This window comes from Manacus vitellinus, unplaced genomic scaffold (genome assembly GCF_001715985.3).
Source record: "Manacus vitellinus isolate BGI_N305 unplaced genomic scaffold, ASM171598v3 scaffold_22_pilon, whole genome shotgun sequence".
Lineage (NCBI taxonomy): Eukaryota > Metazoa > Chordata > Aves > Passeriformes > Pipridae > Manacus > Manacus vitellinus.
The window spans coordinates 10399136-10423133 of record NW_021939632.1 but is presented as its reverse complement, the minus strand read 5'-3'; the positions used below and the strand labels follow the sequence as shown (position 1 = coordinate 10423133).

Here is a 23998-nt window from a genome sequence, read left to right as displayed (position 1 = left end):
TAAAAGCACTACCCAACTGTGTATGTGCGTGAGTGTGAGCACTCATGTTTAGAATTGGTAAATGACACGAGTATTTGGCTTCTTGCCCAACTTGTTAGTTAACACTGTTCCTAAAACAGTGTTTCTGTATAAGATCTTTATCATAGAGTCCTGTAAATAGCAATGTTTAAAGATAGCGAAACACATACTCATGGATGTGTATTCGTTGTGCTCAGTCAAGGGAAAAGAATTCTTTAGTTAGAGAGATCCTTCCTTACACAGCATTCTTTAAATACTGACAGTAGCAATCAACTTGAAGAGGGATGATACAGTTTCAAAGAAGGCACAAAAAGGTCTTCCTGTTAAGTTGATACTAACACACTGCCACTGCATTCAATGGCTCCAAACTTGTGCAATATGTCCAAGTATCTGTGAGTATATTTTAAACATGTCTTTTTTTGGGGGTGGGAGGTGAGAGTTAAACAAGCAAAATAGTTCGTAGTTTTACATTTTCAGATCACTTCAGTCCAATTCCCTGCTCTCATGTGTCCATCTTGCTGCAATTTCTTTTCTTACAAAAGAACTTCACTCCCTTAATACATTCTTTTGGGGTAGTCCATCCAAATGAACAAGGGCTTATAATGGGACTATGTTCGTTGAACGAAAAAACACATTCAAACTCATTTGCGATAGTCCGTAACAGTGTTGTTTCAAAATAGAATGACCTAAACACAAATCTCCTCAAGCAAGCATTTTTCATCAATTCATTTTCCTCTGTAGATACAGTTTCTATCATCAACAGCCTGCAATGGATGTCTACTACACTACTGGAGATTATTATCAATGATACATTTCAAAGCCATCCACAGAATGCAGTTTGCAGAACTAAAATAAACTGTTAAACAGAGTCCAGGATAAGCACGACCTACTGCTGTAGCTTCCTGATGCAAAATTCCACAGAGATCTAATCATTTTAAATAAACAAAGAGGGAACAACTTCAAAATACAGCTAAGTCAAGATTTTAAATTGAATAAGGAAAACAAATAAGCTGGGGGGAGGGTTGGTCCTTTTAAAAGGTCCAGAAATACCCTGCAAAGCACCAAAATACCATGAAACCAATACTTTCAGGAATTTAATTCCAATGCCAAGAAACAGAATGTACTCACTGTGACTAATACATTAAAATACTGAAAATAAATTCTAAGAGATTAAAAGGATCTTGTAGCAAGTGAAAGGTATAGTTAAATCATTCCAAACTTAATCAAGCTTAAGAGCAGGGCAGTCTTTACTCATTATTAATAAGAACGTAAGATGGATAAAGTAGACTGGGAAACTGTAAATTATGGCCAGCACAAGTAATACAACATTTTTTACAAATATGTTTTCAATTAAAATTAAAAGCTATTTTTACTGAAGAAATTTGCTGCACATTCTTGATTTTCATCTCCTGTGGTCTCCCACACTCATATGGTTCCAGCAAAATGTTATTAAATGGGGGTAAAACCGGAATATAGTTCTAAATGCAAAATCAAATCCATGATTACATGTTTATATTTCTAGGTGGATATATGAAAATATTTTCAAAGCTTGATCTCTAATCCTGTGCTTTGGGGTTAGAAAATATTGCTCACCCCTGCCAATTTGCTGTCCAGTTACATGTGAAAATTGTTGTTCCATAAGGGTAAAGCAAGTGACAGAAAAATTGCACACTACTTCCAGGCTTCAGCTGAGCTTTTAAAACACATGGCCAAACATGTTGCCATGGAAATGTTCTGCAAATACATGTAGAATTTCTTAAGATGGAGCTGAATATCTTTTTTTAAAATAAATTCTCCTACAATTTCAAATAGAATTGTTCTATGATGTATTCCCTTGAATACATCATACTATCTAATATCCCTTGAATACATCCACTATCTAATGTTTATAACACCTAAAGTGGTAACAGTGTCTCCAGATCCATTTTGTGCTCTATACATGAAATTAGGCCACTACCTTCCTATGTGAAATACCCATATACGTGTTTTCTTTTATGTACTCTGACTTTCCTATCCATCACCACTATACATTAGCAGATCCACAAGTATCAGCCTTGCAATGAAGTTGGCAACAGTTAAAAACAAAAAGGATGAGACATGCTTCAATAAAATGAATTCAGGTTTAAACAACATTCTAAATTTTTAAGTTATTAATCTTCTCTTTTACAACCCTTTAGTATTAGTATGCGTCACTGAGTGTAATAATTAAAAAGAGGAGAGTTATCCTGCCGAAGTTTCACTGTTATGTTCAGTGAGCTATTTTTAAAACTGATTTGAAATGAAGCAAAAAGAAAAAATCTACTGCTGCAAAATGAAGCAAGATCAGTGCCTGCAGAATAGCTCAGTCCTGTTACACAATGTGATACGTTGTTTTAAATAACCTACTACTGTAGGTAAACACCTGCCTTATACTGCATTTCATATGACAAACAAACACATTCACAATAGCTTTTGTGTGCCATGTAAAGATAAAGCAAAATCAAAATGGAATACAATCTTGTCATTTTACTTTACAGCAAAGGTATAACCCTTTAACATGAATCAGTTAAAAGAAAACATATTCAGAATAAAAACAGGTTGAAAATGTATATGGTATAAATTTACATTGTTCAAATAGGAATTAACAACACATTAGAATTCCAAGATATACATTGCTCTGCTTATGTAAACAGTCTACCCTATAAATCCTGCAGCAAATCCAACATGAAGCAATTACACAGACAAAGAGATTGCAAATGACCTAAAACTGTAAAACAAAGCCTGTGTTAGAAATATTAGTATAAACTATGAGGTCATACCTGATGGCTTAGGGACTGTAATGTCTCACCGGTTCCAAGCTGCATGACCTTTCTATTTCCAGAGACCCCCAAAAATTGCATTTCCTGTCTCACAAAAGTACATCACAGACCCATCTATCTTTCAAAATCTTCTGGGCTAGTGAAGAAAGCATTAACAGCCATTCTGTCCATCAGTAAGTGCTGGAGTCATTACCCTCAAGATATCAGATCTTAAATATAGTTTCCTCCGTGCGATTACAGACATCCAGTAGTCAAGGAGGCTGACACAGCTATATCACTGATGCTGCTAATGCCATCTGAAAACAGTAAGCTTACTGCTTAAAGCAATCCTGCATCATCCAAACAGAACAAGCCACATCCTTCAACTCCTCACTTGCGTTTTTTATAAAACCTAGCACTGCCATTATAGATTTAGTTTTTGTCTGTGGTCAGCTAAAGGAGAAATTAGATATTATGCAACCAGCTTTGCATTAACAAAAGAAAAACGGCAGATGAAGTGACATATCGAGGTTATCAAATTTTGCTTGCATGACCACTCCTCAGCAAGCACTGTCACCATTCAGAAGAAGTATCACAATCTGATTCAAAGGAAAATCAACAGAAATAAATTATAAACAATTCACAGGCAGCAAGGTATTTTAATACCTCTGCAGTACTGAAACAGCTATTTTATGCAGCTTCATGAATCCTAGTCCCTATTAAATTAAAAACATAGCTTGCCTAAGTATTTTTAGTGTTTATTTTCAATAAATTGCATGATCACTGCATTGTTTCCATTACTCCCTGCTAGCAGCCAGAAAACAGCATGACTTGAAAACGTGCCAGTATTATGACAGTAAAAATGTGGTTTGATATCAAACAAAACAATCATGCATGGATTTCTTCTGATATGAGAGACCTTTCAAGCTAACAAATGTACAGTATAGCCCTTAATAATATTTAAATTAAGACTAAAAATTAAAAACTGAAATTTTTATTAAAACATATATGAAAAAAGTGAAAATTATTGTTATAAATCATTACTTGTATTTACCATTGCTAATATTATGGCAAAAAACTTATGCAAAGAAAATGATCACTTCACAGAACTAAGATGAAACAGTGTCACCAAACTGGTAAAAGTCATCATTTAGTAATTCCTCCAAATTCCAGACCCACAGAAAAATTACTTGTGTTCACACAGTGAAAAAGTAATGTTGAAATCCATATCCTTAAATACACAGGAACTTTCCCTCAACACATATTGAAATACCTTGCTACCAACTGAATTTTACTGATAGGTAAAACCTGGAGGAAAAAACTCTTCCCTAAATTAACTTCAGCTTGCTCCAAGTGTTATTCAAATGAATTTGGATATCCCTCTTTACTTAGAAACATACAAAGAAGCTGAAAGCAGAAGGAAATTATTCTAAATTAATTCACCCAGATCCTATCCTGTTAGTTTAAAATTATTATTATTACACAGTTGCAGTAACTGTCCCTTTGTGTAACTGAAGAGTTAATCAAATTTAGCTTATAGTCATTCACATTATGGCACTGGCAAAAGCAAACTGGTCTCATCCATGAATACCACATATTTTCCTTTAGGAGGAGATAGTACCTGCTAATAGATTTTAACTGAGTTCACTTTATACAGTGTGTAGCTGCTTCAACATAAGGATGTTACATCTACAGAGAAAGGGAACTCTGTCAGCCACACATTGGTACAGAGTTTCCAGCAAATGTCCGGTAGCAGAGCTAGTCAGAGAAATCTAGGAGGCTTTAAAGTGCAGCAGAGAACTAGATCAGGCCTGATTTGATGCTGCTTTTTATATTTTCCACGAGATTTAATCCTGATGTCCAACAACCTGACACTGTCTTTTTACTGCTGCTGACAGTGGCAGTCAGGGAGCCACTTTCGAACATTTTGAATGTTCTTGAAAGCTGCCACTTTTGAACTAGTTCCTGATTAACTCATTAATTCACTTTCAACCTAGAAACTATAACTAAATCTACGGGCACAAATATAAATACATATGCACAAGGAGACAAAAGGCCCTTCAAAAATCAAAGAAGAGAGCTGCAACAGTAAATGAAGGAGAAAATAGCATTCCCCACATCAGTATGAAATAAGAGTATCTCCAAAGGTAATATTTTTATTTCCAAAGGTAATTTACAAAAGTAATAATAATACAGCAGCCCTAAATACTAAGTTACTTACTCCTATGCAAATATTCAGTTTTGCAATACATTCTGATCAGTAGCTACTTACAAGGGAAGTAAGGGAATACAACCTCGCATCTCTAAGCTGCTGGCAACCACTTCCAAGTCCCCCAAAGCCACCAAGTTAGGATATGAAGGCCAATAAGATGGTAAGAAGTGATACATCAGAAACGTATGTTGCCAAGCCACCTTTCATAAATACCATGTAGGCTCTCCCTGTGCAAATCTTATGCTACATGATGATCTCAAAGAGTGAAAAACACAAAGCTAGGAGCTATAACCACAGCTGTCAGAAACATCACTTAAGAATCTCTGCTCACAAAGAGTACCTCATCTTTCCTCCAGCTGGACATTTGAAGAATTCAAGAACTAGCAAAACACAAGGCAGAAGACTATTGTCCTGAGTTAGGTTAAGATCTCAGTACAAATTGTAAATGCACTCAGAAATATACTATTATTTCTTCATGCATATTATCCCAGCTAGGAATACTTTCACTGAAGTTATTCCATGTTTTTCCTCATGTCAATACAATTACCATTTTGCAGAAGTGAAAACTTCAACATTTCTTTAGCAATGTTAAAAGAGACAGAGTATAAATACAGTACCATTTTTATAAAGTATAGATATTTATTCTGAGATGTTAAAGGAAAAATCTAGCAACCCATTCCCTTTACAGTATCAACAAGTACAACTTTATGCCATACAAAAGCACTGCTCCCTACAGTTTGCTTTTATTTTTTATTCACAGGAAAAAAAGGAAGAATAAAAAAAGATAAAAGCAAATTCAGAGTTCCTGCGAATTATGCAAGGTGAAATAATGGTCACTTTGAATCTACCACAAATCAGCTTCATATCAAATAGAACTGACCTAAGCAGTGAGGGAGCAAACACCTGAAGCTCTGTCACTCAGCTTTTTAAATTAAAGTCATGTTTGCTAGTACTAATGACCAGGAAAGAGAACACTTGAGATTAGTGCAAGGTATTATGGACTGTAAAAGTAAGGTGACATTATGTAGTGCTGTACCAAAAGAGACGGAAGAATACTAATGCATATTCCTCAGCAGCATTTTGGGAGATTAATTTTACCATATATGTTTTTAAAAATGACCAGAGCATAAGTAGTATAAATTATACTCAAAAAATCAGTCTGGGTTGTTCAAAAATTTCTGATATTGGAAAGCACTGCTATTATATGAGGAATGGAACACTACCAGGAAGACATGGACTACCTCTAGGATCACAAAAATAAAACTGAGGTAAAATTAAATAGTGTAAAATGACAATACGTGAACTCATAGATTATTAAGTTTCTTCTGAAAATTGAGAGTCAGCAGTTGAAAATTACAGTGAATGAAACTGTGGGGACAAAGTTGATCAAAAAGTAATTATGAGCTACCAACCTGAAGTCCCTATGGAAACGAAATGAAATTTTAAAATTATTAGGTAATATGTTCCTAGTACACAGACATCAACATTAATGCAATCATAAACACTATTAAAATCGTATTGTTCTTGATTCTGATCATCTATTGTCTAAAATAGGAATTGAAACTGGAAGAGAAGAAGAATTCTACAATGGTCAGGGAAATTTTGAGAAGAAACTGAAAACATTACCTTTCTTAAGCTTAATAAACAAAAGACTAAGGGAGATCTGTGTAGGTGTGTCAAGAAAGAAGTGCCAAGGGAAAAGGAAAAAGAAAAATACCCAAGTAAAAATTTGGAACAAGCACAAATCCATACTAAGTTATCGTTAATTTGGGGAGGGGGGTGTTAACTATCAGGGGGGTTGAAGGCCTGCAAGAGCAGGAAATCAAAATCAAAACCCAAAAGTGTATCTTGCACTCCTCTATTTCTACAAGAGATGAAAATAGTGACAAATGAAGGAAAATGCAAAATCTTATGGTACAGCAGAATTGGTACCAAGAATAGGACCTAAGGAAAATCAGCAGATTGCCATGTGGCTCAACAATGATTGGAAATTGGTTTAGAAACCTGAATTAAAAAAAAAGTAAACAAAAAAAAGATTTGATAACAATTGTTTTTTCCTGTATTGAAGACACCAAATTTTCGTCTTGACACATAGAATGATATCGACAATATAAAAGGCTCAGTAATTTCTCTTAATCAAAATAACTCAATAATTCTAAGTTTTAGCTGATTGCTCAGCTCAGCACAGATTAAAAAATATCTTTGTACTTGAGTGGAGTAAGCTGAAAAGTAATTAATGGTAGCTCATTCTCCTTTAATCCTGATGACAGGACTATATCTATTACCTTTCCTTAGTCAACATATGTGTCTCTTATTCAATTCTCCGTTATATTACTGTTTTGGTTGGGTTTTGGTTTGGTTTTAGTTTTGGGGTTTTTTTGTTAAAAAGTGTAAATATCCTTTAGGCAAAAAGGAAAGTCATTAGGAAACCGAAGTTTAAATTTATTAATTTGGTTAAAACTTGTTATATTTTATGGACCTACTGTGTTCTCTCAGATGAGATACTGTTCTCCTGGGATTATTTCAGCAGGCATTATGTAAGTCTAATCAGTTCATCTGTGGATAACCATGACTGTGGTTAAAGGAAACTCAAAACATTTATAAAACAAAACAGGAAGCAGGCAGAGGCAGACCTGAAAGACAGATGCATAGTCAAAATTTGCAAATTAACTGCTTTGTTCCAATCCTGCCTAGCAGATAATGCAGCTGTATCAAAACCTGCCTTTCCAAACACCCCATTGGTAGTGTTGCTGTATCCTAACTTTAAAATTCAAGCCTGTATCTCAGGCCAGTCCCTGATGATCCAGATCACTACACTAAATATTACTGACACATTAGAATAATAACAAGATTTCTCTCCAGTATTTTACCCTCAAAAACTATTTTAAAATGTCTGGCATCCCATTTCCCAGAAGATAATGTAAGAGAAGGTTGACATCTCTCCTTTCTCTCAGACTGCTGAGGAGCAATCCTATACTTACAATGTATATAACAGATGGTTGCTCACACTTGTTCTTGGAAAAATACAGAAAATAAAGAGTACAAAAGCTCCTCAAAGCTTGCAATCGTGCATTTATTTTCTTAGCAAAATTATATTTACATAAATCACGTATTCCAGAAAAGTATTTGTAAAATCAGATTGAAATGGTAAATTTTAAATGTGCATCTATAAAGTGAATAGGTTCTATTTAAAATAACCATGTGTCTTTTTCTGACTTAAAGGAAAGCAAAGCTGTTCACCTTTTTAAGCACCTCAACAGTGCAGTAACTTGCGGGTGGCCTGGGAAAACCTTTCTACTTTTATTAACTGACTAAGGACACGGCTGACTAAGGGCTTAACTTGCTGCCACAGAAATTTATTTTCCTGATAACAAAGAGATCATTTAATCAAAAAGGCTGGAACCCATTAGCAAAGCAAGTTCTAACAGCTTTTCCACAGAAGGAGCAGCAGGACAGGTGATGTTGCTCTAGGTGTCTCCCAAATATTACACAATACTGAAGCTGCAGCCTAGTTATATATTGCACAGCTCATACCTTCCTTTCTTTGATCTTTGTTCATCTCTTCCTTGTCCCTGAAGAGGAAGAAAAACCCCTTTTTCTTAAGAAAAATTTGTCAGCTCACTAATTCTAGCTTCTTATATGCCTCAGAATAGATCTGACTTTATTCTAAATATTTTGCATTAAAAAAGTTCTCTTTCAAAGAAGAGAAATGTTAAATTTTGACATATAATTACCATTATCCTCTCTGCTAGCAGAAAATGATGGCAAAACGCCAACTTGCTTGTCTGCTACAGATAAGACATTTCCAAGCTTCCATCCTTCCCTTCAGAGAAAACAGAAGGGGAAGACCAGCCAGGAGAAAGCCTACCCTGTCAGCTGATCCTCTAAGAAATAAAATTAATATTCTCCTAGCAGAAATCATTTTCCTCTGAGCCTGAGGTAAATGATATGCCTTACCATATGTTACGATGGTCCTTTCAAGAATGACAAATTTGATGAATTTTTCCTGGATGGTCTTTCTCTCATCCAATCTCTTCTCATCACCTCCAGCTTCTGCTGCAGGCAAACTCTCAAGAGGCATAAATCAGCATAGCATCACCAAATTATATAACTTCTATCCACTGGGGATTTAGCCCCTTCTATTTCAGCCTTAGCACGAAAAAGTGCCTGTGCATTCTTCAATAATCTTTTTGATCTGTGTAGAGCTTTGGAGAATTACCCTGACACACTGCTGAGCTTCGACACCATAGTGAGCAGAGAATCCAGACATTTTTCTTAAACGAAGAACTATAAAGGTTTTGTCCAATTACAACATATACAGAACTAGCTCTACATCAGAAAAAACTCTGCTTCAGTTCAAACGGGGAAAAAAGGCACAAAGGTTCAGGCAAGTTTCTTCATTGTATATAAAAATACTGGCATACTTTGAATACAAACTCAGCTATGCACTCCTCATTAGTTCACCTATACTTCTAGACAATCAAAATGTCTGAATACCTTTGAAAAACCACAGATACTAGATTGTTTGTACATCATTTGTACATCATGGTCCTTTGAAAGTTTTAATTTATCAATAAAATATAGATACAAATACAGACATTTTAAAAATCTATCTACCAATACATACACTTCAAATTTTCTCATCTGCTGTAAAATATGCTGATTCTAAACAAGAATGACAATAAATAAAGATCAATTTTAGACAATATTTGTCAGTCAAAGCTCATCCAAAAAGAAAACTGCTGGACAGATCAGTTGCCCCAAAATTTTCCAAGCTGTTTTAACTGTTTATTTCAGCGATGTAAAACAAGAGCATTTGTAAGCTTAAATATTAGAGCACAAACATAAAACTGCTCCTATGCAAAATACCCTTTAGAGTCTTAGAAGACAGTAATATGGGATGAGAATTGCAAAAGTTGGGAGGCAAAGTCACTGCTTTGAAGAGAGGTAATGGGAGAAAAGAGCTATTACTAGAGTATAATTCAGGATTAGGTTAGTCTTGACAAAAAACATATGACAGGAAGAATGCAAGACAGTAAGAAGTGCTTTATAAATGCAATTTATCACATCAATATGTAATATATCAGACAGATTACTATCTAATTTTATCACCCCTACAGCTACAAAAATAAATAATAAATATAATTATTGAGTAGTTTATTCCAAAATCAATTTCAAAACGTGAGCCCTGAAACAAACATTTGCTTTCTTACAAAGTTAACGAAACAGACCACATGGAAAGCAAACAGGTTAAGATTAGCTGCACCAGCTCTATCTTGCCATCTTTTCTCTGGGAGGGGACACAGAAAAGGTTTTCAAGCAGAACACACTTCACTAATAGGTAAAGTTCTTATTTATGACTGTGCAAGGTGAGGTATCCATAGCCTAAACAAGCACTGGGTTGGGGGCAGCCCTCCTCAGGCTTATGTAGAAAAAATAAAGAAGGGAGAAGAAAGAAAAGCCCCCTCTAAACTAGGAGCAGGCCACAAAGCTGATGTTGGGATATTCTGGATTAAATTATAAAATCAGAGATATAAACTAGACAATTTCATAGATATTTACAGATAAAAGTGGGGGAAGAGATATAATTTCCCAGAATAATTCAAAATGCTTTGAAAATCTAATTGCCTGTATACTTTTTTAAATATTTAAAACAGAATTTTGCATTCAATAATGCAAGGACATAGATAAAAATGTTAAGATCTCAAGAAAGAAATAGCCAATGATTCCTTCAAAGACAGAAAACTGGGACAAAATGCTCATTGGAACATACAGAGTCTCCCATAGGAGCTTCAAAAGTCAGACACTGCCTGCTTTTATATTTAAACTGCCTTTTAGCTACTTACTTCAGTAGAAGACACTTGCAAAAGAGTAAAGGTGTAAAGGACAATGAAAGATAAAAGAACACTGAAATGAAGAAAATTTAACACTTAGACACGTTCCTGGGGACTTCCCTGGTTTTGAAGTTGTTGGTGTTGCTGGCTTTATACATTCTTCTATTATAATGATAAGTAACAGTTAAAACAAAACAAAAAGGTCCACTCTTGTGAATACTAGTTTTATTAAACAGTTTCCCACTTCAAGTAAAGAGCACATTGCAAACACCACAGTGAAATTACAATATGTGGAGTGCAATAGCAGGTCTTCTGGATTAGTCCCATTGTAAAGACTCTCTACCCTTAAACAAAAATATTGACTGTTGTGTTGTGTAACTGTGAAGTTGGGGGGTTGGGGTTTTTTCCCCCTGAAGTGCAGAGATCTTTATTTCCATGATTCTTCACAGGCATTTGCTCTTAGGTGTACATACATACACCACACATATAGATGTGAGGAAAGCATATCACTTGTCACCCCAAACTATTGCCTGAACTTGGACTGCCTAACATATTTTTTGTGCATTACACACAAAATAGAACTATCGTCTGACAGTCTAAAACTTAAATGATCAGAACTATCATGGGTAAATATACCCAGGCTAATAAACCTCTCCATTCGTACTAAAAGTCAGCAGCAGCTAATTTAACCTTTTTCCTCTCTTTACAACAGTGAGAAATACAGTGCTGGGAGCACCTCCCCAGAGAGTAACGATGGCAGACACAAGGTTCCCGAATTAGACAATTTCTTCCCTGCTCTCATCTCCCTCCAGTGACCATCAGTGGAACCACCACACATCCACCACCAGCACAGGCCTTCTTCAGGTCTTCCTGCTCTCTTAAAGACTTACTGTTTTTGAAGTTGGTGAGAAAAAAAAACAGATGAGTCTGGAAGCAAATCCAAGGCTAGGTAAGAAAAAAAGAAAAGATGTCAATCTGAATCTGCAAGCAAGCAGTCATTCCATTCCCTCATAATCTCCTCTGCTCAAAACCCTTTTTTAAAATTCCTCTTAGGTTAGAGTTGTGAGCTGTTTCCACACAAATTTCAGAGAAAAGGGTTACTATAAAGCAACAGCATTCTCATCACAAAACAGTTGTCTAGCAGTCTCATGATACTCCTCAGAGGGTGTATGGCTTCAGCCCGTGCTACCTCCAATGCTTTGAAAGACATCACCATACAATCTTGAACTAAAACCTGATCGCTGAGTTCTCTGATCAGACTCAGGAACTCAATGAAGGTCTGTAGAAACAGTGAAGTTGTATTGATAAAAAGAAATTACATCAATCCGTCAGAGAAATTCATTAATAACTGAATGTTCTCACTATCCAGAAAAATGTTTCCAAATTTGATACAAAAACGTTATGCTACTTTCTCTTTGTTAGAAGAAAATATTAAGATTCAATACCATAGCATTCACAAAAGTACATGGTTAAAAATTGACTTTGAACTATGTCACCAGTATAACAGTCTTATATGAGACATGGTGCTACCTTTGCTATCTGGCCATTTCAAAACTCAGATGGATAAAATGCTGTAAATCTCCTGCATGAAGTAATCTTTTGTTATCAATGCCCTAAAAAAAATCTACTTAGTGCCACACTTCATGGCTTCTTTAGCAGTACCATGTCATACACTGAAGTCTCAAATATCACATAACTTAATACCTCATATGAATATGAGATCACATCCTTCCAACTCAGCATATTCTGTTAACACCATCAACCCAGATAACTTTTAAAGTTATTTTGGTACTTGGATTGGCCTAAGGTGAAAAGTTTTTTAGGTAAAAATAATAAATGCTGCTTACTATAAAAAAACTTTTAGCAAACTAATGCAAATTGTAACTGCTGGCTGTTTGCAAGTTTGTAACGAGATAACACCACAAAGGCATTAGTCACAGTAGCACTGAATATTGTAATTATTAAGCTTGATTTAAGTTATTTGAATTCTACCAGATGATCTCCAAGTTTTGGATTCACTTCTACTTTTATTATGTAAAAACAAAAGGTAATGTTTTTACATAATAATGTTAAAGAACACATTCATTAATTTGAAGAATTTTCACATAAATTATTAAAATTTAGGGTTTTCAGAAGTGAAGAAGAAGAAATAAAAACCATGAAAACTTGAGCTAGTTTTAAATAACTGAAATTACAATCTCATTAAGTCCATGTAAGGAATATTTTTATATTATTTTTATTAGTTCCCCCAAAATCTATTTTTCAGCAAGTTTTCGAAATGTCCTTAACCACAAATTCCACCTCAGATATAATCCAAGAACACCTGTGTTATTTCAATAGTCTGATTATTCTCAAATTCTTATATAGTACTCATCTTTAATAGTACTACCATTATACATTCTTCATTGAGTCACCAACTCAATTTTTGTCTTTAAGGATGAGTTCTACATTTTAACATGTGTTGTGTGCAAACTCAAAGGAGAATAATATGCAAAGGGAGAAACATGAAAAGAATCATTCAAATGTGGCACCAGACACACACTACTAATAAAAGTTTCGAATATTTCAACTACCTACAGTATTTTCCAATTGCTGCCCAGAGACAATGTAAATCTCAAATGCAGCCTTCTCTCTACTCTAAAAAAAAATAAACTTACTTTGAAAAAAAAACATACAGCAGTCAGCACCCACTTGGTAGCAAGGTGACCAGAGACTTCTATCTATTATTTCATAAAATCTTCCCAATATTAAAGTTGTTATTCATACAACTCATACAAAAGCCAGTTTACTGTAAATCATTTTAAATATCACAGCTATAATATGAATCCCTATAAATAACTCACTCAAGAAATTAATTAGCAACAAAAGATTACAAAATTCACTTGATAGTAAGAGAAGTATTTAAAATAAATGCAATAGAAATAATTCATACTGACAGTATACTGAAGACAGTACTGAGCATTATAAGCCAAGAAAAGCAGTTCAGACCATATCATAAAAAGAAAATTCTCATAAATGTTTCATTTTTTTTAAATTACTTTCTTACCTCACCTAGCCTCCAGCAGTCAATAGACCACAGGCTTATAGATAGACTATTCTAACTTCAGAAACAACTTTCTCACTTGCCAAGAAAGACAGAAAAGTGACTAGGGAAACCAAATCAGAGCTTGAATTTAAGGTAGTATTGTATCTGGGCCTGTTGCCTCTTTCTCACCTTGAAAACCACAAAAATGTGTTCCGCTATCAGGAGAAACAGAATTACTTTACCTCAAAGAAATGAATTCTCTATTCAAACAGATGCTCCATATACTCACTCTATTACTTCTCCCAAGAACACAACGCCTAAAAACGCACTGTGGGTAAAAATTTGAATCTCTAATTCCTAGCACCTTCATAATCCATTTCAAGAAAAATGCTTTGCTCTCCCTCCCTTACGCTCTCAAGCCCCTCTACCAACATGACATTCCTAAGTCTAAGCCTATTTACCAGGTCATCAGTATGACCTTGTGCAAAGCATTACAGCCAGTGGGGTTTATAGCTAGATGGCATTATACCCACATGGAAACTTATACTTTCTATCATTTTTGTATTAGTGAGGTAAGCAAATACTTTGGTTCTTCTAAAAAGAAGCTTTTGGCAATTTCAATCTTATCTTCATGTGTCTTAACCATAGAGGACAGTTTGGAGAATTGGGCACTCCCAGACAGTGCACAAGGCAATGCCAAAGGCTGACCACCAGACCCTCAGATGCTCAAGAAGCTAAAAATTCTCATATGCTACCAAAGCACAACAGGTCATGCTAGTCACAGAAAACACTTTGACATTACAAGAGAAAGACTTATTTCCAGCTCAAACTCTTTAGAATAGTTTCGTAATTTTTCTGGTACATAATTTAATTTCTCATAACCCAAGACATACTGAAGTTAGTATTAAAATAGTATTAAAGTATTAAAATAGTATTAAAATAGTAGGTTATTTGTAAAATTATTAAAATAGTAGGTTATTTGTAAAATTAATTTTTCAAGCAGCTTAAAAATTAGTATTCAACAGTTATCTTACATTTTAATAGCTCAAGTGCAAGGTTTTTCTTAAGAAATACATGTACTGCACTTTATACTAATTATCATCAACAACATTAGCAGTAGTAGTAATATTAAGAACTTTTGATTTGAACCAGTGCTACCAGCAAAGCAATGAAAGGAGGTGAAAGGCACAAAAAGCAGAAGTCAGAGCCAAGGATTTCTTTTGCTTTGTTCTAGCAGGGAACCCTGGACAGACTCAGGGACACCAGGCATTAGCAAGGTCCTGATTTCTGTTCAGGTTCATCCTTTCTTTTATCCCCAGGCAGAACCCTCATAGGAGGCTCCTCCTGCTCCTCTCCCAGCAGACTGCTCCTGACCCCCCCATTCAGCACCATCCCTCTACCCAGTCTGTCAAGCTAGTCTGTATACTAAAATAATAAATACAGACTGTATTAATTATTCATACAGTCCAATCTGACACGTTATATTGAATGTCACGGTTAGCCTGAAGGTAGAAAATGTTGTTTTACATAACATTCATTAAATGTAGTGAACTAAAGTATGTTAATTGGGTAATAGACAAAAAGAACTTAGTATTTGGTAGAGACTGGTCATTGTTAATACAGTGTGTATTGTATTGCGTTAATACCTTGGCTGTAATTTTATGCTTAATGAGCAAAAGAAAAAGCTGATTATTCAGAAAGCAGAAAAAAAAAATCACATGTGTTACGTGTTGGAAAAATAGCCTCAGGTGACAGAAGAAATACATACCAAAGGAACCTGAACTCTAACAAAGAAAGTATCATTTCAAAACCCTGAAACAATATGCTGTCACTGGAAATTTTACATATTCAGATTCTAGGAAGCAATACTTAATTGTTGATGTCAATAAAATGGCAAAAATATGATTTTATTTGCACAAGTTATCTGTTCTCCCTATACTATGTAAACATTTATCCTAGTTTTTTTAATATTTCCATTTACTTTATAGCAATTCAGATTAAGGCCTCCATATAAAATAATTTAATTAGGAAAAAAAATTAAAAGTAAGAATTTATTAATTAAACTCCTACTCACACCAGGCAAATGTTGGTGGGAAATACATGTGCATATGTCTGGCACTGGAAATAAAGCCCATGCAATTAAAACATACTCTGGCCTTATGTTAAAACAGTTTTTTTCTCATTCCATATCTTATCTCCCCACTTTCCACCTGACTTGAAAAGGCTTGACCAAAACTAGGAAGCATTTTGATGCACACTATTAGAAAGAAAAAAAAATCCAGTTAGCATTCTCAGTAAAACAAAGGCCTTTACTGTCTTCAGAAGACAATTGGAATAATGACAGTAACAAAGAGAACAGATGACGATCATAAACTACTCAGGATAAAAGCAAAATACTTAATTTCTTTCTTAAGATCAGCAGCATACATTTTGGGTATCATTACTCAAGTCATTAAAAAGTGAATCCTAGTATAAAAGACTAAGCAAGAAAAATTAAGAAAAGGAACCTCCTACTCACAATGTAATTTAGATAGAATTTAGATAAATTCAAAGCAAGTCTTAAGCTTAAACAAAAAACACACCACACACAAACTTACAAACAGAAGCAAACCTTCCAGAAAGATTAGCAGCCACCTGGCCTAGAAGCTGCACTGTTTGGGTTTTTTTAATATTAAAGTTTCATTAAGGGTTAAAACTCTGCTGTGAGACACCTCAGTCTCCACAGAGCCAAAGAACTCAATGCCTCACCAGCACCAGTCAGGGCCTGAGCTCAGGTGCTGCTCTCACCTCACATCTGTCCGCTCAACTTTCTCTGTTGTTCTCTGAAAAACACATGTCCAATACCAGCTAAAACACAGAGATGGCCACTGCTTTGTTTTCTAGCAATAGTGTAACACCATACACCCTTGTTTGTTCCACTGTAATATGGGAGATATAGGTCTGTTCCTCCTCTCCACCTGAAAGAATTCAGGCACTGTCTTCCCACGCCTCTCAAAAATAGCCCTGTTGGGAAGGCAAGCGAGAGTTGCTTCACAGTTGCAACACTCTTCAGGGACAACAGAAAACAGAAAGCAAAAGGAGTTGAACCCATGTCTCATGTCCAGCATAATTACATTAATCACTGAACCACTGACACACTGGCCACCATTTCCCCAGAGAGAAAGTCAGGGAAATGTGGTAGCAGGTCAACACCCAGGCATCTTGTCGAGGCACCTAACCCAGACTCTCGTACTGAGCACCAAGTTCAGGAGCCTCCACTTGAAAATGAGAACGAATGAAAACAAGGCCAAACCCTTCATAAATGCCCAGGAAACTTAGAAGCTTTAGTCCTGTCAAACATCAGACACCTGGGTGATTTCAGGTGAGCTGGTGCAAATGGCACAGTACAGCATCAGCTGCCAGCTCAGAAGGAGTATGTATGTCCTAGACAGATGTAGCCAGCAGAAGCACAGTACCATGCTGTTGTGGCAAAGCTGCCTCCAGTTCTGGATTTATTTTATCCAAAAATGGTCAAAAACATGTGAACTAAATTTGCGAATGTTGCCATAGTGCAGAAAATTTTTCCACATCAAGATGGCAGCCGTGCTTCAGGCCAGGCCTTAAGGGAACTGCTGGAACCAGCTCAAACTCAGTGAGCCACAAGATTCACAAACATCATTATCCCTAATGCTCACTGCTTAACTCTAAGCTCATTAAAAACAACTTCTGAGCACTCAGTTGCAAGGTCTTTCACCTCTACCTAGTTATGACCCCTGTGAGAAAATTTGGTCTCAAATAAAGTTCCTTCAGGAACAAACAATGCCACTGCCCAGCACTAACAAATACCTACTTAGAGGGGATAACACACTAAGTATGCAGGGCAGACCATATTAACACAAGTTGCAACCAAATTCACAAGAACCACAACCATTGTGTAAAGTTTCTTACCCTAAAAATTAACTGAGGTGCCTAAAGAAATAGCTTTTTTTTTGGATATGGTTTGTCCTCCAGAAGAATTCACAGCATTGGAACCACAGAGCTTTTGTCAGGAGAAAGTTGCAACATTTCCTGCAACACATGAATGGCATCAAATGCAATTAACTGCTCTAGCAAGAGTTCACGTATCTCTACAAACTGAGTATTTCCCTTAGCACATGCACCCTTTCAAGTCCTCCTTCTCTGTGCTTCACATAGTTACCTGCAAAGGATTTATTATAAGTGAGTGCAATTATGCATTGCATATAGTTATTTCTAAACAAGGATGTCGATTTAATGAAGCCCTGTAGATTTACAAAAGGCAAGGAGACTGTCATCATCACATCACACAGAGTTCTCTCTGTAATAAGTTAAATAGATGAAAGAACAATGCTGGTCCTGCTTTTGAGAGATGTAACATCACCCCTCCTAGGGTGTTAGGAGCTCAGGCACTTAGACAATAAGCATCACAATACATCTTAAAAAAATTAAAAACATAGCAAATAATCTTTCAGGGAAGGGATGAATCATTCCCAATTTCATTTCTGTTCATGTTTTACCAATACCTGTGCTTTGACAGCTAACTGCTTTCCAACTGTCCTAAGAGCATTTTACAAAACTGAATCATTTAGATTGTACACCAGGATTTAATTTCTTAAAATGCATCTTTTGAGTTTGACTTGAAGAGCCTAACCAGGTAAAGAGAGGTGTATTCAAATGTTCCCAAAAGATTCATGAAATCCATACAATAAAGTGGTCAACAAGTTTGTTCATTTAAAAAAGAGATGAAGAACATAAAGTTTAAATGGTTTAAGAAGATAACAAGGTACCACTTAAACTGTGGGTTGAGGACAATGATTTAGGATGGTTTAGGCATACATAATTCAAAAGAACATGAATAAGTTTTTCATTATAAAATTCCAGTGCAACTTCAGCAAGATCTTTCAAACAACAGGATTATTAAAGTCTGTAGAACTCAACAATTTAAATGAAATTAAAACCCCAGCTTTCCAGACACCCAGAAGTGCTAGACTGAAAAAAATATAAGGTAAGAGCTGACTCTTTCCTAGTACAATTGCTAGAAATAATAAAGAAATTCTTTGTATTGTCACTACATAAATATCTTTACTAATCTTCTCCAGTGCTCAGTAATGGCTCACAGCTGAATTAGCTTTTAATTGTAAAGGGTAAGAACATTTCTGGCCTAAAGGAATCAGGTACAGAGACTTAATCAAATAATCAAGCAGACAGTTCTTTGTTCCTTCCTTAGCAGCAGATTAGCACATAAGGAGAGAAAAATCTTCTTGATAGGTGACATGATTTAGAAAACCAACCTAATCTTGACAGCAAGACAAGAAAATGAAAATTGTAAAGAATTGCTGCAAGGATTTATATGAGGCTTTACAACTTCAGGAAGAAAATTAAATTTGGAAGTATTTTTGAAAGAACATAAATAACATTTAAAAATAAAGGGATAAAGTTACATATTCAAGAGATTTTTCAGATGGCAATAAAACCCAATGATCATCAAAATTACTTAAGCAACATTAGAGAAACCTCCATCTTCATATTTAATCATCTAAATTTTATACTGGGGTGCTGGGAAATACGCCCAAAGCTGTTACTAGTGTATCAGAACTATTACTGCTGTGATTCTTCAACCAAAAAATTATTACAACTGTGATATTTATAACACAGAGACTAAATATAAGTAAGCCTCCAAGCAAAAATACATTATTCAGATGATAAATGACTTTCACTACATTTTTTGTCATTTATTCTAATAACAGTTGCCCTATTTTCAGAAACTTTATATCATTCAGCCTTAACAAGTCTTTTCCAGAGGGAGAAAAAGACTATTAAATCCATTTTTCAATCATAACTAGTTGGAGAAAATTCTATCTCCTTAAGTGAACACAATCATGTTCAGTATGTGAAGATTTTTTTCCTTGAAAGTCTTAGCATTTCTGCTAGGAAAATGACCATATTTTCCCTATGTAAATGATAATGTTTCATTCCTACTTTGAAACAACAGTCAATAAACTGGTATCAAATTATGAACAGCAAGAAAAAAAACAGTTAAAAAGATAAACTCATGAACACGTTAAGCATGGAAAATATATATACAGATAACTTGGAAATTCTGCCCTTTCCATTTCAAAATTTGACTAGAGTCAAAGTATTAAATTTCCTCCATCTAGGTAGGCTACTGTAATTTAATGCAATTGGTGACGCATGGGTGCGACATCCCTCTTTTGTCAGCCATCTCTGGTTATCCTCATTTAGGCCATCCTGAGCATGCCCAGCCCATGATCCAGTTCTTCAAAATATTTACAGTCCACTCTAAGTGAAGACTGTGAACCTTATCAAATCAAGTACATGTACAATGAAGATGGAACGGTTGTCTATGAACAGCGTGAAGGCTTCACTGTGCTCTCCTAATGCAGGGTACAAAGTATTTGAGAAAGGAGTATAAAAATAATTGTGGCTAGAGAGAAATCTATTGCTAGAATGAAGTCTATTGTAGATCAGCAAATCATGCACTATTATGAAATTCTGCAGAGTGCTCTTGTTTAACTAGACTCTCTGTTCAAAAAGTATACACCATATTCCCTCACGTAATAAAAGCTTGCCCACAAGAAAATACCAAAAAACTATTAAAACTATTTGAAACAAAAAGGAAAAAAACCACAACACGTAACAAACCTTACAGATTGATAAATATATATATAAAACACTCGATTATGCTGTAAGACTTCAGTGAAAAAAGATTCCATCAAATACATCATAGGAACTGAATGAAGTTCCATGAATTAAAAAGAAACTAATAAGTAAGTTAACAAGAAAAGAATCTCAACCTTCATGTAATCTATTATGCAACTTTTTCAATACAGTATGCAACAGCATGAAACCTCTGCAATGCAACAGTAATCCCCATCTTCTGCATGGTACTTGATAGGTCCACTAGGAGGTCCAGCTGCAATTCACTGGGGTGGATCAGTTATTCACCTTGGAATTGGGAGATTCTTTAAGGGAATACTGTGATTAAAAAAAAAAAAGAGTCCCTTTATTTTCTTTCCTGTTTGTTCTATAATTCCCCAAAATAAGACATTTTGGAAACTAGTACAAATCATAGCAGCAATTCAGATATTATATTTCAGCATATGACCTGAAAATTCCATACACTCTGTAAGAATCAGAATTATGAAATACAGATGCTAATTACCTATAATTTAAAGTGTATCATATTAGTCTGTTCATGCTATAGTGATCCAGAAGATGTTCTCAAGCCATAAATGGACCACTGAGAGTGCAATCCTATTTTAGTCTATGTTCATCTTTAAGATACAAAGAAGTAAATGAGGCAGCAATCTTTTTTTTTTCCTCCTCCAAAAGAAAACCAGTATCAGAAAGTATCCCATTAGAGGGATCACAAAGAAAACAGAGTTTGAGAACAGCCTCATCATTGCCGAAGGGGATGAAAGCTAAAAGGTACCTAGAGAAATAAACAACTTTAAGCATTCGACTAACCAAATGTACAGCAGACTTTGCCACCGGCATCTCGCCTGCGTAGTTCTCTCTCTCCAGGTTCTGCCCTTTTGTACCATGCCCTAAGCAAAGCAGATCAATTTAAAACAAAATTGATACAAACATTATTTAAATGAGCTTGTAGGTAATTTTAATTAAACAGTCTACATTAATCTTGGTTTATAGTTAGATTTTTAGATTTTTTCAAAAAAGAGATCTATTGTCTTTCATTAGTATAACACTGCAAGTATACTGAAGTGGAAAACAAGATATATTACATCTGGTAACTGTATATTCACAACATACTGATCAGTATCAATTTTGCATTATTTCATCAGAAAATTACAGCATTTAATTGCTACTGGAGGGTATTTTATTGGGTTTGGGTTTTTTAATAAGATAAGTTGTCCAAGAGTCTAGTTCAGTGAAAATACTACACCAAACCTAGTTACACATCTTTTTTGAAATCTCAGTAGGAATTTCCATGTATTTCTGATGTTTAAATTTCTTTGAAATTTTGTACATATCCTTTAAATTTCAAGAGTTAGATCCCATCTTCTCCAGTATATTCCACATACTATGAGGAAGAAAGGCTTTCTTGCTTTTGCAACTCCCAGCTGGGTTCTCAGCTTTGAATGAATCCTGAATTGACCCATCCATCTGCTCTATCACACTTACACATCTGCAAGTAATACAGACTTAGTTTAGCTGGCTGAAAGTGCAGACAGCTGAAGCAGCACAAAACCCAATTATTAGGATCCCGAGTCTCTAAGTTAATTTCAGGTTGCTGCCACTGTAGTTCTCAGCTGCCAGGATTAGAAAACCAGTATTAGAATCTACTCCTCATGGTGGGGCACAATGGACAAAGAGAGAATCAATGAAATGGAGAAAAACAGAAAACAAAAGGAAAAGAACGAAGATGAAAAGAAGATGCTAATATATGTTTGTGTAGACTGTAAAACTACTACAGAAATACCCTGAGAAATCCCATTTCTAGCTTTTAATATTAATCTCAAGCAACTCCATTAGTTTCAATCAAGTTACAATGTGTTGCACCTCCCTAAAAAAAAAATCCTGAAGCACCAAAACTAGAGGGGACCTTCAAAACTAACAAATTTTCTAATGCCCAGAAAAGCTACAACGTTGGTTTCACATCTCAACAGTCACATGCTGTCACCATGCAGGCAATGTGCTCTCTTCACTTGCCAAAGCAAAGCACACAATGAAGATGCAAGGAAGGTGCAGAGGGCAGCAGCACAGACAAACTAGACACCATCTAGGGCCCATCAGCTGAATTACACACAGCTGGTCACAGCTAAATCCAGTATCATAGCCTGTCATTAATACAATTAAAGTGAAAGCTCTTGGCATCCACCTTCAGCGAGTCTTCCTGGCTCAGTGTCAGGCTTGTGCCCTCCTTTGAGGATCATAATCGAATCTGTAAAAGAATATACAATTATTTGCCCATTGTAAAAAGCAAGTATTTGGCATGTCCTGCCCTAGCTGTAGCCTATAAATTGCTGAGCAGCACACTCACAATGATCACCGAACCTTCTTGAAAGCAACCTAGATTTAAAAAAATTAGATCTGTGATGACAAGTAGAGCTATGACTTTAATAAAACTCCCAAAATTCAGCAAAAGGAAGTGCTTTGGGGAAGAACAGCAGCTCACAAGCCTGTGAAGACATCCACATAGAGATGTCTCCTTTGCTTGTATGAAAATGAGAATGTATGAGCAGAGAAGAACAGTGTTCCTCTTCCTTTGTTACTGAATTCAGCAAGAACATAGTGTGACAGACCTCTCCCAGGCCCCTTCTGCCCACTGCTAAAACAGCAAACATTTGACAGGTGCCGCATCTTCCTAGGTTTGGGACCTCTCAATCAGGAATATCTTTCTCCTGAAATATCCAATCTAAGAAAAAATGTAACTGATCAGAAAGAAAGTGAATTCTTTTGGCACAAGAAAGTAAAGACTCATTTCGGATGCTATTTTTAAATTATCTCATCTACAGGTGAACAAGTCCTTGGTTAGACCAAAAAGAACTATTTCTCTTTCCACAGAGCCATCTGAGGGATAACCCATCCCTGCAAAGTTAACAATGACAAACCCTATTTCATGGACCCCAGGAAGGAAAGCAAAAGCAGAACTGTAGAAATCTTTGAAATCCAGTGTCTCAAGCTGCCTCATTATTTGGTTGTGATAGAACAAGACAAAAAAGGAACTATCAAATGGTCTTTCCTCTGGTACTTAGTCCCACTTTCTGGTGATCAGTAGTTTAAAGTTCTCCAAAGCTGCTGATTCCATCTGTTGAATTAGGATCATTGTACTTCTTACCTAATTCCTTTTTAACCCATTTACACTTATGGCCTCCACAATACCCCACATCGCTGTAATTTTTGCACTTGAACTCTATACTTTGTGGGAGAAGTTGAAAAGTTTCTCTCATTTTTAACTTAGTAATTAATAATTTTATTGAAATTCACTATTTCTGCTATAATGAAATAGTTGGGATTTATTCTGTATTCATTTTTTCTTTATTTTTCACAGTATCACATCCTTTGTCTCCTGAATTGCCTCATTTCCAGAACAACTCCTAATCTACACAGCTTCAATTTGAACAGAATCTATTTCCCCACTAGTCAAGAAATC

At 35.5% G+C, this 23998-nt stretch overlaps 1 protein-coding gene across 8 annotated transcripts in view; it reads right to left on the bottom strand.

Annotated features, from left to right (window-relative positions):
• Positions 1-3196, bottom strand: part of SLC4A10 (solute carrier family 4 member 10) — a 118345-nt gene extending 115149 nt beyond the window's left edge. For 7 of the 8 annotated variants that reach the window (XR_001920640.3, XR_001920639.3, XM_018072525.3 and 4 more), the window contains exon 1: positions 2817-3196. Coding sequence is in view for 5 of the 8 variants with exons in the window: in XM_018072523.3 (XP_017928012.1) it covers positions 2817-2897 (81 nt within the window). In the remaining 3 variants the exon portion in view is untranslated. The remainder of the gene's footprint in view (positions 1-2816) is intronic. The other variant, XM_018072528.3, reaches the window with a different exon arrangement.
• Between the last annotated feature and the right edge of the window lie 20802 nt (positions 3197-23998).